This window comes from Lineus longissimus, chromosome 11, assembly GCF_910592395.1.
Source record: "Lineus longissimus chromosome 11, tnLinLong1.2, whole genome shotgun sequence".
NCBI classification, from domain to species: Eukaryota; Metazoa; Nemertea; class Pilidiophora; order Heteronemertea; family Lineidae; genus Lineus; species Lineus longissimus.
The window spans coordinates 1022671-1037200 of NC_088318.1; the positions used below are offsets into that span (position 1 = coordinate 1022671).

At 40.6% G+C, this 14530-nt stretch overlaps 2 protein-coding genes and 1 non-coding gene across 10 annotated transcripts in view; 1 reads left to right on the forward strand and 2 right to left on the reverse strand.

The window, feature by feature from the left end:
- Nucleotides 1-323: 323 nt before the first annotated feature.
- Nucleotides 324-4957, reverse strand: LOC135495579 (ADP-ribosylation factor-like protein 2-binding protein). The gene is made up of 7 exons (XM_064784375.1): nucleotides 4881-4957; nucleotides 4178-4301; nucleotides 3971-4038; nucleotides 3524-3630; nucleotides 3112-3197; nucleotides 2609-2717; nucleotides 324-2476 (listed from the first exon to the last, which is right to left on the reverse strand). Exons 1-7 carry the CDS (start codon nucleotides 4951-4953, stop codon nucleotides 2357-2359), a joined length of 687 nt encoding a protein of 228 aa, XP_064640445.1. The 5' UTR covers nucleotides 4954-4957; the 3' UTR covers nucleotides 324-2356.
- Nucleotides 4958-5911: 954 nt separating this feature from the next.
- Trnag-ucc (transfer RNA glycine (anticodon UCC)) lies at nucleotides 5912-5983 on the forward strand. Its single transcript has one exon. It is a non-coding gene; the product is annotated as a tRNA-Gly (tRNA).
- Nucleotides 5984-6630: 647 nt separating this feature from the next.
- LOC135495766 (protein CBFA2T1-like) overlaps nucleotides 6631-14530 on the reverse strand; it is a 62802-nt gene continuing 54902 nt past the window's right edge. For 6 of the 8 annotated variants that reach the window (XM_064784662.1, XM_064784669.1, XM_064784663.1 and 3 more), the window contains 5 exons: nucleotides 13841-14100; nucleotides 13557-13624; nucleotides 10744-10957; nucleotides 10089-10318; nucleotides 6631-9881 (listed from right to left, as the gene is read on the reverse strand). In XM_064784662.1, coding sequence (XP_064640732.1) covers nucleotides 9528-9881; nucleotides 10089-10318; nucleotides 10744-10957; nucleotides 13557-13624; nucleotides 13841-14100 — 1126 coding nt within the window. In that variant the 3' untranslated portion in view covers nucleotides 6631-9527. The remainder of the gene's footprint in view (nucleotides 9882-10088; nucleotides 10319-10743; nucleotides 10958-13556; nucleotides 13625-13840; nucleotides 14101-14530) is intronic. The other 2 variants (XM_064784664.1, XM_064784670.1) reach the window with 2 other exon arrangements.

Sequence of the window (14530 nt, forward strand, 5' to 3'; positions counted from 1 at the left end):
ACCTGGCATTGTCAAAGCAAGTCACAACAGGAGCTTTACAAGAATAATCAGGCATTGTTAAAGCATGTCACCACAACTGGTGCTTTAACAGGAATGTCACAACCAGGCATTGTTCTAAGACATGAAAAATACTGTGACCGTGTGGAAGAGAAGTCCCGCTTCTTCGATATCTACAGAAAGGTTTCTGTATTACGCTGGGAGCTTTGAGACAGTACAGCTGTACAGTATAAAAGTGCTATTCATCTGGCCAACTGAGGTCTGATGAAAGGAAGAGGGGTTTTTTCAGCACTTTACTAGGGGATGAAAAAAAGGAAAGCTTTGCATAAAAATGACACAGACTGTATTAACATTGAATTCAGTACAGTATACATATGAAACATATCAACAGCAAACATACCCGATACACAAACAAAATCACATACTCTGCACGCACAGTTAAATTTGGAAAGCCACGCTACGACAGAGAGCAAAACAGGATGGCCATTTTCTGCAGTGTGTAACTTGCTGCCCCATCAACTGCTTACTCCTCTGTGCACTACACCTTATCAACAGACAGCTCTGCACTTCATGGAATACATGCAAGTGTCCTTGGGTGGCACTGTTTGTGTCAGGGCATACAGGCATTGCGCACACAACAAAAGAATCACTCCGGATACTTATTGTGAGGTGATTGATCCACTTCTAAAATCATTAATTGCATAATGAGGAAATAACTAGTAGCTATAATTGGTCACACAATCTTCAATTAACTGTGGGAACAGAGTATTTGCACATAAAGCCATTCATTCACATGTCCTGTACAGTATGTGATAAACCAAGTGTTCTACATGTATATACAAACTCAGAAGTCTTTGAAATATACATGTTAACATACTTAGCCCCGAGTGTTCTGAATTTGCTATAAGGCAGTGATGTGAATCACTGGGGTTTCTTAAGCATGATATATATATCAGCATCCAGCGACTCAGGGCTTGGGCCAAAGATAATGCCATTTCGGTTAAGGGTTGACCACAGGCACCACCACTTTGGCTGGAAAGCCTAAAGCAATAAGAACTCCTTCAAAATGAAGTGAATACCCATGTACTACCTGGGAGGCCGTTCTCTGAAAAACAAAAGAAATGACTCCCACCTTTAAAATGGGCATTCACCTTGTTTTGAAGGAGATCTGCTTGCTTTAGGATTTCAGGTTCTCGCCAAAATGGTGGTGTCTGTGGTCAACCCTTATTAAGCCGGCGCAAAGACAGTCCACCTCAACAGAGGGAAGTTGGTGTGATTTAAGATGAATGTGCAATGCCATGGATGGAACTCGGTGTCATAGAAACGTACAAATACTGGTGTAATTTTGATGGTGTTTGATAGAGATGGTTGGAAGGAATAATAATATGAACACTTGGCAAGAAATGCAACGAATACATTTGAATCAGTCAGGAGTCATCGCATTCCAGATGTTCGCACAACTAACAAAGCAACAGTATTCTATTGCCCTGTGTTGTGCCGAAGATGCTGTCTCTAGGGTACCCTCTGCTACACCTCTCAGCAACCTTTTACAGGTTATTATGAGGTGGAAGAGTGGTGAAATTACACCAACATTTCCAATTCTAGTGACATTACAGTGCTGCCCCCTTCAAGTTGTGATGGCTCCTGACTGAGTTTGAAATACACTGGAGTATTCTTTCAGAAAGTCGATGGATACAGGAATTACAATGTGTAAAATGGATGGCTCGATTTCCTAAGGTGGATGGATTACGATGCATATTAACGGTTTGATTACAATTGTGTAAAAACAGAGGATAATTAGTCAACCTGTATGGTGTAATTTTAGCACATTCGATCAAGACTATAACCCTCAAAACCAATTGGTTGAATGTTGGACAGCCAAACGACCTCCTAAGTCAAGGAACACATTTTGTCTTTGCTATTATGAAGGACGGATTTAGAACTCATCAATATTTCTTTGATAGAATTACTGACAGCAGAGTCAGTTGACAAAATCGTGATGTCAAAGCCTTTGAAAGGCATTTCAACTAAGAAGACACATTATAAAGAATTCCATAATTACATGCGTCTTTCAAAAGTTCAAAGGCCGATGACAAAAAATGGCAACAAGGTGTTTCAGAATACAGAACTATCCAAGTCATCAAGCTCAACATTACCTTCTCCAGGCCAATTGTCCACCAAGGAACATCCACACAAGCTAACACAAGAGCTGATAGCTTGTATGACTAAGCTGAAGGGCGACACGACACAGAGCTGGATGGATTTGATTAATGCACAATATCTTATAAAACCTGCAAACAGGTTAAACAGTATTTTGCTTTTAACTCGGACACGATACAACGTCATCAGCAGAAAATTGTCATTTTGACGAAAAGTTCAAGTCAATGGTGTGGACATGTGGGGCTATGGACGGTTCACCACTTCCAAGAGACGTCACTTGTAGGCCTTCACTCAGATCTATGGCAGTACCTAATTTACTCTGAAAGAGAAGGCAAAAACATCAAATATTGAAAGTGATTTCATGAAGCACTCTATATGCAAAATCTACCAACAACTGAAGGAACTAATAATAAGTTTCAGAGGGATTTCATCCAAATAATGTCCTACTCACTGCTTTATAAGCCAGCATGATTTCTTTGAAGGCCAAAAAGTCTGTGAATGTGAGCAACATCTCAAATATCTCTCCTTCCATCTCTTCACCACCGCTCTCCTGTTTTTCACTAGAAAAAGAGAAATATTTCTTCGGTCAAAAACTACTTCTTGAAAACAGATATGAGGAAACGTGACGGTTAAGTGAGGTACTGGTAGTCAATGTCTGGAGTCCTTCTGGACAGCACAGGGGCTCGAGAACAATATGATTCCTCTGCTGGAACACCACAGTTCTGACAATGTCACAGTCAAAATACTATTTTTGGGGAAAAGCTCCTTTTGATTACACAATAGTATAGGGCTTGACACTAAACTGAGGCAATGGGCTGTGGCTGAAACTACTCTGACCCTGAGGTGGGCTTGCTGTAAGTCCATGAAACTATTTTGAACTAGGTCTTCAAAGTTTCTTATATGAATGTCCCTACAAGTATCAAAATAGCCCCCCTGCCAATTCGCTTGACCTACCTCAATTGATTAGCAAATTCCTCCATGTCAAAGTCAGGCATTTGAAGTGATAATTGCTCTAAGAGGTAGGTTTCTATTAATTCAGTCTGAAAGAAACAACATTTGATTGAACAAAAATCAAGATTGAGGGCGGTCTTGCCCAGAGGTCTTATGTTTGGGACCAGAGAGGCCTAAGTAAGCAAGTATTCAAGAAAAATACCAGTAAGACAAAGAAATCATGGATAATACTCAATAGACCTACATGCCATCCAAAGCCAACTTTTTAAACGGCCTTCTTCCAGAGATAAGTAATGTCAAGAACGAACACCAATCCAGGCAGACTTTGGAATCCAAATAGATCACCGATTCAGCTCTGCTTGGTCTGACTTTCTTTCACTGCTCAATCCTAATGATGTTTTGTATATTCACTTACATATTCATTATGAATCGTTGTGTATATTAACTTATTTTCTTCATCATCATCAAATTCTTGGTAATATTTTTCGTAAAAGTTTTCTTGCATTCCTTGAAATCGGTCATCTGAAATATAGAGAAAAGGTTGTGCATATGGTTGTGCATACATGTATAGTTTTCTGGTGTTAATTGAAGACTACATATCCAAGGAAATATAATGTAACTGTATTAATCAGAAGTTGGCAGGTCCATCAGTACTCTACAACTAGAGTTACGTCCGGTGCAACTTTTGTCTACGGAGATAATATCTGTGACATATTGGAGTAGAACAACGTTCCTATTCACTTCAAGACCTTCCTTCCCAGTGATGCTCTCCCCAACTCTTTCTGATTGGGAAAAGAGCTCTAGTTGGGAAAGGAAAAGGAAAGATGTTTTTAACCAACGTTTCAATCGCCGACCAACTTACCCATAACTATGTCTTCTATATGGCCTATCGTTATATTAAACTTGGATTCATCAGAGTCAGTCTTAGCTCTGAAATCAAGAAATGGAGTCAGTTAGAATATCACAAGAAACCAAAAACCTGAAGTAGAAATAGTGGCATTTATGACGGAGATTTCATGACAGGAGATTTCATGACAGGATTTGAATTAATTCTGTTGGTAGTACATACGATGACGCAGCCAAGATCTCGCCCTCCTCTTCCACCTCCTCCATCCCACATGATCCTCGGCATTCTTCCACTTCCATCGTATCACTGCTTCTTCCAACAGCCACACCAACACTCCCAACTAAACCTGTCACAGAGAAAACAAACTAGGAGAGTCAAAGTCAAAGAGAAAAAAAGACAGGACACAAACATTAAAAAACATGAAGTGAAGTACTCAGTTGGCCAAAGCCCCAAGCCAACTTTTCTTCTCACAGTCAGCCTTACCAATACTCATCCAACAACGGTAAACATACAAATTACAAAACAAACATGAATAATGATGAAAAAGTGTTTAGTTTAGTTTCAATCAAAGACAAGAAAAGTCAATCAATCAAGACCACTGTTCTGGTCTTCAGGCATTCCAGCCAATTCAATCTATCAATCTACCAATCTATCTACTGGCATTGAACAAGTGTTGAGAGCAAGTAGGATTCTTTTTCCTGGGGAGGCAAATTACTGTCACACCAGCTTACACTACACGTACAGACTACAGTGTGTAGGCCCATTTCACGTGCATCGGACGTGCATTTGCCATTCGTGACTGACAGATACAACAGTCATTGAGAGGAGGCGATTTATCTTAAACCCAGGACAAACGTTCAGAAAAAGACAAGACCTGGTCACCCTTCTATCGTTAAGGGCGTTGTTTAACCAGATATAAACATACCAGATGCATAAAAAGCGGACTTTTGGGGCTCTCCATCCGAAGAAATCGGTGCCAACGGCACATTGGAAGCCATTTTGGAATTTAACTTGTTTGTTTGTTTATAGGATCCACACACAATGCACAGTCAAGCCGAAGAACTAGTCTTAGGTCTCGTTAGGGAGTTTTTCCCGAATGTACGCGATGATGACGTGCCCCATTAACAGGACGTAACATCTATTTTAAAATGCGTTTCCAAAGTGATTGCATGAGGACAACCCATTTGTGTCGTATATCACTGGAAACGCCCGATTCCACTTATTCTGCAGGGCCCAGTTGTTAGAAAGCATGTTAGCTGGTAACATAATGTTGACATGTTGTTTTGTGTGCATCGATGTACACGTAACGACATGTCAACATGATGTTACCAGCTAACATGCTTTCTAACAACTGGGCCCAGGATGTTAAATCGGCCATTTTATTTCTTTAAATAAATAGCGTCGCATTTCCTCCTAGATCTGTTCTCCACCCTAAATGCCAATAGGGCCTAGGCCTTATTTTGCCTATTGAGCCGGACAATCACAGAAACCCCAAATATTATACATTTCTTCCTAAATAATTCTTGCAGTGATCATTCTCCCGTGAAAGACAGTTACTTATGCTACAAAAAAATTCAAAAAAAATCGAGGGTCAACCATTGAACTTTTGAGATATGTTGAATTTTGCGCAAATCAGCGAAAAACGCACCAACTGGCACTGGACGGCATTTCAACACGGGGCCGACGCACATCCCAAGTTCAGTGTACACATACGTCGGCAACAACGGTAAAATGCATAGTTTCTTGTTAGCTTCTTATTTAGTAGTACTCTTGATTTCAGAAACTTCAGAAAACATTTATTTGCCAAAACAACTGCTAAATCAACACTGGCGTACTGTGAGGACCAAAAAATAAATGATCTTTTAGGAACTACGGTTAGGGCTTGGCCGCGCATGAATACAAAAAAGGCCCTAATGAGACATCAAGTTCCTTTATAATATACTCTCCTTCACCGCGGCGCTGGTGGTGTAAAGGTTAGCATTGTTGCCTTCCAAGCAATAGATCCGGGTTCGATTCCCGGCTAGCGCACAGTTTTAATTTTTTTATCAGTTTTCTTTATCTTTTCTGATTTTGTATCTTCCCTTTTTTTCTTTGCTCTCATTTTTTTCTTTCATTTTTTTTTCAATTGGAATGTCAACAATATCTTGATTGACCCTAGCTGTCGGTTGTGACTTTGTCTCTCGGTTTTTTGTATACGATGTTGTATCTGAGGATGTTCCCTTAGGAAAAATGTGTCTCAATTTCACCATGGTAAATCCACAATTTCACCATGGTAAATCCACAATTCACCATGGTAAATCCACAATTCACCATGGTAAACTTACAGCACTTCACCATGGTGAATTGGGATGGTGCAATATTTTATCATGGCGAGCATGGTGAACGCTGCATTCACCAGAGTGAGAGCATGGACGGTGTCCTCAGTCGGTGTTCAACGATATGGGTCTGTCGTCCACAGCAGAGATGATGACGGAGAGGACAGTGTCCTCAGTCGGTGTTCAATGATATGGGTCTGTCGTCCACAGCAGAGATGATGACGGAGAGGACAGTGTCTTCAGTGGGTGTTCAACGATACAAGTCTTATGTCTTCACTCTCATCAGGCTACTTAGGGTCAAATTAGGGTGAGACTTCTATGAAATGTCTCCCCAAGCTATTGAAACAAGAAACACTGGAATACCTTTCAATATTTTATTGAAAATACTTTGACCATATACATACATCTTCTTTATTCACACCACGATTATCACTTTCAAACCCAAAATCCATCAAAGCACAGGAAAGAAAAAACTTCAGATAACATTGGACAGACCACGCCACAAGATCCTTTTCTTCTAAATTTCATTCAAGAGAATCTTCTTTACAAATTATCAATCAAGCATTTTTGAAAGAAGAATGGATTTTGTCATCTCAATATGGCAAGTGGCAGCTCATTACGGGGCTCTCACAGAATTATTTTGATCAAGATTCTAGGCATGAAAGTGTTCATGATAACACTACCATCTGTACCACACCAAGTTGACATACAATCTCTAGTACAAGACCTTCTACATGTGTACAGTATGCATGTGGTCAACATATGGTCTTCAGCTGCACAACCTGGTGAGCTTCTACCTCACTAACTAGACAAGTAGGGCAAGTCAACCCTGGTCAATTACATACCACCAGTATGAGGTTTCCAAGAAGTGTTGGTAATTTCCAAAAACACATTGGTAAAGCAAATTAAGCCATTTTGAGGCAAGAGTTATAGGAACAGTGCACTTACACACTGCTTAGGTTACCAACAAATTGTTTGCTTGAACTAACTTTAGATAACAACAACCCCTACCCATAGAAATGTTTTTAATGTAATCCAGGTTTTTATCAGACAGGAATTTCTTACAGGTGGCATATTTAGTATTGCTTACATCTTTGAAGCCTTTTGAAGACAATGTCACATCTTGTCTCTGAAGACAATGTCACATCTTGTCTCCAGGTCTGATCCAAATTTATCTTTTATTGTCATATTTCACCCAATCTTTTAACTCCCTAGATTTGTCCCACACAAATATTTAGTCACTCTTCCCATCACTTGGTGGCACTGTGTAATTAACAAGGGCATACTTTCACAACAATTCAAAAGTAGCTGTGTACCATTACTTACACAACACAAGTCTACACATTACTTCAAACACATATAAAGTCAATCCCACCACAGGCTCACCAGAATCAACCATATTTTTACAATCTATACTTGTGCACGAGCCACACTGGTGAACCTGGGGAAGGCACATTTAGAATTTCTGTACAATATATTACATAAAAAGTTAAGCACACGCACACTTAGTGGAGATTAGAAGCATTCCAACTTCAATTTCAGCTGTCGGTGTACAGGGTGTCACAGAATGAACGTAAAATCACTTTATCCAATTTCCCAAGTAAATGGTAATGACGTGAATCACTGAAGTTGGCAATAGGCCATTTACTCCAATGAAGCAATGTGATAAGGCCTACCACATACAACTCCAACGCGAGATTCTGGGAATGACTAAGTTAGGCACTCTTTTTGGCTACACCCTGTATAAGCGCCCTTCGCCACTTGCTGGTGTCAAGTTTTGCCGAGCCGAGGACAGTAGACACACATCAAAGCCCCAAACCTTCTCCCATTCAACAACACCTTATATATAATGTGGAGAGAAAATGTGAAAAATGCATACTTTGCGAAAAATTTGAGTAACCCGTTTTAGAGATTATGTGAAATTGACGTTTTATTTGCACTGTGGAGAATGATTTAGGTGAAATACTTAGTGAAGAGGATGATGCAGGTCATGGCTATGCTGCGCTGCCATCTATTCACCTTACGATCAATCTAACTTACAATCAAACTTAATCGTTTTGAGACTTGCTGTAAAGTGTTTTTTGAGGTGAATATTTTGGTACTAAAACAAATCCTGAGACCTGAATATGAATTGATTATACATTGGAATTTTTTGCCAGTGTGGAAATGATTCCTATAAAATTAATATCATATATCGCCGAGTCCCAAGAAATAATTAGAACACACTTTTTCAGGAGAATTATTTCTTAGGCAATTAGACTAACACCACCTATTGACCAACATGAGAACCACTCCTATACAGACACATCCATGACAAATATGGCACCCATAATTTTCCTAAAAGTCACAGATAGAAATATTTCTAAAAAGGACAATAAATTCTAAGAATAATCATAGACAACAAACTGTGGATGAGAAAACTGCCACTGCGCCATCTATGATTAAAAAGTCAAATCACTGCTTGAAAATAACAAGAGCTTACATGATCCAATCTGCAGTCTGTAGTGTTATCATCAGACTCGAAGACAGTAGAAAACATTCCCATGTTCCTAAATGGTTTCATCTGGGCAAATGCTTACAGTGTCCCTGCTCAGGATGAAAAATCTAAATTCATTTCAAATTGGTTAATTTCTCTTCAAATTCAAGGTTTTTTTAGAAAATTCAATATATCATACAGTATCGGAGCACAGTACCTTCTTGTTAACTTAACTCAAAACCACCTCTAATTGCGATTCTCTACAGTGAAAATAATTCACTATGACTAGTAAAAAGAAGCTCAATATTGTCATTTTACCATGGGATATGAGTCTGAGAGCTGCCTATTTAAGGTCACCTTGTTACAATATTTTCGTTCGTAAAGGTAGGTATAGACCAGTGTACAATATATCAATGTCTTTAATCGTGCAGAATCTTACACTACAACGCGCACTGATGATGACCAGCCACACGATTCCTCGACTGCACATCCACTTGCTGTCAACCAGGCTACAGTTCCTATCACATACTCAGCTCTTGTGGCCCCCACCCCAGCCAAGGAGGCACTGACCAGCCCATGGGATGGTACAATGTTCAGTCCAGTGCCTTCACACAGACCTAACTGCACGGCCATTTGATGTCGTCCCCTTGTCACACAAGAGCAACTTTAAATTTGAAATGAGTCAGTATCTTGAGTTAACCCCATGTTCATCATCACACAATAAATTAGCACATACAAACAAGTCCAAAACACAACACTTTCTGTTGAACAATAACGAATCCTATGAATTACTTTTTGAGGAAGGAGAGTTCGACCTTGACCCCGACTTAGAGGCTGAAGCGACCGAGGTCACTGAGTTGGCTGGACTAGAAATAGGGGGCGTATTGGAGGAACGGTCCACTTGTGATGAGACTTGCGGTGGCGGCGAGGTGCGTGGAGCTGTTGCTGCTCCCGGTTGCTGATTGGCTGCCGCAGTCACCGCTGCGGCCTGCGCCTCACGTGTCACTTGCGTCTGTTGGCCACAAACACGATGGTGGTTCTCCCAGTCCTTATGTTGGCAGAACGATCCACAGTATCGTGCCACGTTACATCCACTGCACGTTTCATTGGCCTTTCTTCCACAGTTCCAACAACTCTGAAAGGTGATAATGAATAAGGTTAGTTCATGGGGGACAACAAACAGAGACAATGTTCAAGTATTTCATATTGTTATTCGAAACAGCAATGACAAACAAAGTGATAGCTCTTTTCGTGATTCAGTCAGTGCCGGGAAAAGTATTCCAGTAGTAATCGCTTCATTGCAATCAACCTTTCAGGAATAAGCATGCGACTGACTACCAACCTCACTTGATTCTTCTTGTGAGTTGACCATGTTCAACACTTCCTCTCGTGTTGTTTTACGGATATCGGCCAGACTTCGCTCCATCTTCAGCTTCTCTGCGGACACCAACTCATTTGCCTTCTGCTCAGCCGCAGCGACTGCTTTCTGGAGCTCACACACAGCCTGGCGCTTAACCTCATTGACGGCTTCCTCTGTAAGATCAGCACCCACTACCATTAGTTGACCGGCCACTGAATGAGAAGCAAAAAGACGAATAGGAGCGGGGACGACAAAATGCAACTAAGGCAAAGCAACAATAAATGATAGAAAGACACCATTCTCAACGCTGGGGTTGTAGTTGGCTCAGCTCTTCTACTTTAAAGTAGGTGGCAGCACAACACACATGCAATGAAAAAAATAACATGCGAGAGAGTGATAAAACACAACTGGCCACCACAATCACCAAGGCAGAGTAAAACACATTTATTTTCATGCAGTTTAACTGACAGGTCTATTGGCTACACCTCTTTTCCTTTATGAACTCAAATCGCCAACAAATCTAAGGGTTTCTTCGATTGATCACAACTCTTATTACATCAGAATTCAATCACTTTTTAATATCACAATAATCGTCCTCAATGGTATCAACAATCAGCATCGTTTTATCTGTACCCACCTGCTCGTCTCTTCACCTCAGATACGCGATCCTCTGTCTGTCGTAACGAGGACACCATCATTTCACTGGTGCGTTTCTTCATGTCATGGTCTAAACCTTCTGAGTGCCGCCTCATCCACACGGCGAGCTCCTCTCGGTCCCGGTTGCTCCGCTCCTGCAGGACTGCGAGAGCACGCTTAGTTTTGTCAACCATACCCATAATGCAATGCAGCATCTGGAAGACATAAAAAGACAAATCATGAGCGACTCTTAAAACACAACGAAGATATTTTAATCTGATGTTTTGACTTTTCAACAATAGCCAAACTGTCCCTAAGCAACCGATCTCATTTTCACCCAACTAAATGTATAAGTGAATGGCAACATGTGTATATGCTTGATAGAAACTGTAGACTCAATAATTCAAGAGGAACCACTGACATCTGTGTTCTACTTGACAGCACCTGTTCAATCACCTGCCTATTGTGTGCCTCTATCATTAGATACACCTGGCCTTCCCTGGGTGTGCTGCAGCAGTATCATATCAACATACAACCATTGCAACACAATCACATTGTATCAGACTGTATTGATGAGGAGGGGGAGGGGGACCTTACATCACTGAAGAACTAGGCCAAGAGAGGTGTCACCCAAGAGGTGTATTCTCCAGGGAGCCTATTCCTCTGGAGACCACAACCCTTTAAGCAACAGCCAATGAATCATGGCACAGCGGATTCAAAATGGTGACAATTTCTCATTCAAAGGGTTAAAAACCAATCGTTACCATTTTCATCACAGTGTGCATAACAGAATGGCAACTGTTTGCCTGCACTGAGTGTTGCTACACACACATTAGCCAAGCAGATGGTGAGCAAATAAGTTCATTCTATTGGACAGATGTCCAGTTCGTTAGAGGGCTAACTGAATTAACGACACCAATGTTTGCTAATCTAGACAGGATCTCTTGCAGGAACTTCGATAAAATAACGACAGATAATGCCATTGTCTTGAAGCCCCCAGTGATTTGAATAAAATGTAAGATGGCCTTCTTCGAAGGACAGATGTTCATTTTGTCTGTGATGATAACTAGATTATACTGCGTCTATTGTTCTTGCAAAGGACATGATCACAGATGAAATCATCAAAGGGTACCATTCCCATCAAGTCCAGTGGGAATACAGCCCAACTGGGAACATGAACGCCACAACTTTATTGAAAAAGTTCTAACCTTGAATGCTTATATCATCTCTCGAGATTTGAGAGAATCGGGAGGAAAATAGAACACACACCCTACAAATAAAACTGTTGGTGAATGTGGACTTGAACCGTTTTATAATGTCATTGTCCAGCACACAAAAGTGGCCGAGATCAAAACATTCAAAATGCACAGAGTCGCCATCTTTTTCGACCATTGATTTCCCCTTCAGCTTTTTGATACTCCCCCCAAACAATACACGGGCATCTGGTTGCCTGACCTAAAGTGGCCGACCAGATGGTTGAGTGTTTGCGCTGGGGCTACAAGCAGATGACATCAGATTTATGAAATGTCTCTACATTAAATGTATCAAATGACTCATAACTGACACTTTTACTGACTACTTAGAAGTAATTGTCTTCCCAGTTTAATCAAGTGATGTCATTTTTGTTATGTAAACTCATGTCATCATCGTGTGATATCTGCACACAAGAATTGATAAATGGCCATTCAAGATCACAAATGAAAAGGTCGTTAAATCACATATTAAATTGGTGCAAGAATGAGGCTGTTCATGACATGAGTCTGTGGTACCGATTAATGATCTGAGATTCCGATTCATACAAATTAAATCAATTTTTTTAATGCTATGGAAATATTGGAAAATCTAATGATCATATTATGAAGGTAAACATTTGCGGATGAGAAAGTTGTGTACTACTACTATTGGTGATGTGAAGCTTACACTGTGTTAAACATCATCCAAGATGTGTCTTAGATGGGAGTGCAACCTACACAATAGAATGGCCCAATATCAAACTGTCACTCCAGCCAGCTATTCATACCCCCTGCCTATTATCTACTGTCATAATACAAACAATTATGGGCACCTGGCCCCTTCTGTTGCCTCTTAAAATTGAATATTTGAAAGGTGGCATCAAACCAGTGAAAGAAGACACACCACTTTCAATGCTTCAAAATAGTGCTGCGTTCAACACTTAATTATTGGGCAGCTTTTACAAGCCCAGTTGGTATCAGTTGGATTGTTAATGAAGGTGTTCTTTCCTATCATCTTCAAAGGCAAGTTTTTAGACATGAGAAGTGTGACTGCTCTTCACGTACAAAAGATTGTACAGGAGAAAAGATGGGATGGTGTGTAAAAAAATACAGACATTTGTGTTTTGACTGTTTTTGCCTAAAGAGTGCACGATCTTGCCAAGCCCAAATGAATCATTGTTGAGATGGTTAATTACTGATGCTAGAAGTTCAGCTGGGTGTCTTTGCATATTGCAACAATGACCATTCAGTCGAGTGGTGCCCATCCAACTCATAGGGAAGAGCGAAAAACTATATCTTGGATGGATGTTATTTGAGACATGCACTAAAAATGCACAAAAGAAGGCGCAGGTGGTGGCATAGTGTGCTGGACTCCTGAATTAGAGGTTCTTACGTCATGGGTTCAATACAATTCTCATTGCACACTCATCATATAGTACAGTTCTAAGGTTATGGCAGGCTTAGTAGCTAATACAAAGTGCTTTGAACGAGGATCTGTACATAAAAAGTGCAATAAGAACTGGAACTGTTATCCTTTGAGAGGCCTGATGAGATTTTAGGTTAGTTTCTGTACTTTACTCACATTTTCTACTTGCTTCCATTCATCATCCGATCGGTCCAAATGATCGAATGGCGTGTCCCGGGGATAATCTGAAAAAGAACACAAACAGTTAATCTTCTGTGATAATCTCAAGTTACAAACTCAGACATGAACACTGCAGTATTCCCTTCGAAGACAATGTCACAACCTCAACAGCAACATCTGGTTTCCGATGTCATTGTAGCCAGCCCCACCTCACCTATTGCCTCCCTTTAATCAAAGACAGGTGACATTTCAGGAGAATTCGACATCATTTTGTAACTTACTATTATAACTGCTGCTACTGCTATAGTGTCGTTCTCGTTCTCTCTCCATTCTTTCCCGCTCTAACCGCTCCCGCTCCATCCTTTCCCGTTCCCGTAATTCCCGCGTTAAACTGATATCCTCTAATCTGATTGGACCATAGTTATTGAAATTTCCCGGTGCAGTCGGACTTATTCTGTTGTTACTGCCTGGGCTCATTGAATGATGTCTTTTGGCTGGGTGAAGCACATCCATGTGACTGTCCCGTTCTGAATCCTTTGGCCTGGAAAAGTCATTTTAAGGAGTTTTACGAAGCTGCTCCATTCAGTTGGCTACTAGTAATTCTCCTCCAGGTTCAACACTTTCTCAAACATGCACAGCAACCCATACACAGCCCGCCAACATGCACTGCCAGTTTTTAAACATTATCATGAAACTCTGACATTAACAGAAACACCACTAGCATGGCCAAAGGCTCCAAGCAAGGAGAAGAAAATATCCATTAATTAGAGCCATTCAAATGGAAATGAAACACGTTTAAAAAAGCTATAATGCAGTTGGCCCCAAGAGGCTGTGCATCAAAACCTGCCATTAGGAACAAACCCAAGGGGTTTTCTATTTTCATCATTCTTTCCAAAAAGTCAGCTCTTCAGCCAAGTTCAGATATATTCTGCCAGCTCCATGCACCAAACCCAGTGGACGGTCACTCCGTC

Coding starts and splice junctions, on each gene's coding strand:
- LOC135495579 (XM_064784375.1), bottom strand. CDS start 4,953: ATGGCTTCCAATGTGCCGTTGGCACCGATTTCTTCGGATGGAGAGCCC. Junction 3,198..3,523: donor CAACGATTCATAATGAATAT/GTAAGTGAATAT, acceptor TGTTTCTTTCAG/ACTGAATTAATAGAAACCTA. Junction 2,718..3,111: donor GAATTTGCTAATCAATTGAG/GTAGGTCAAGCG, acceptor CTCTTTTTCTAG/TGAAAAACAGGAGAGCGGTG.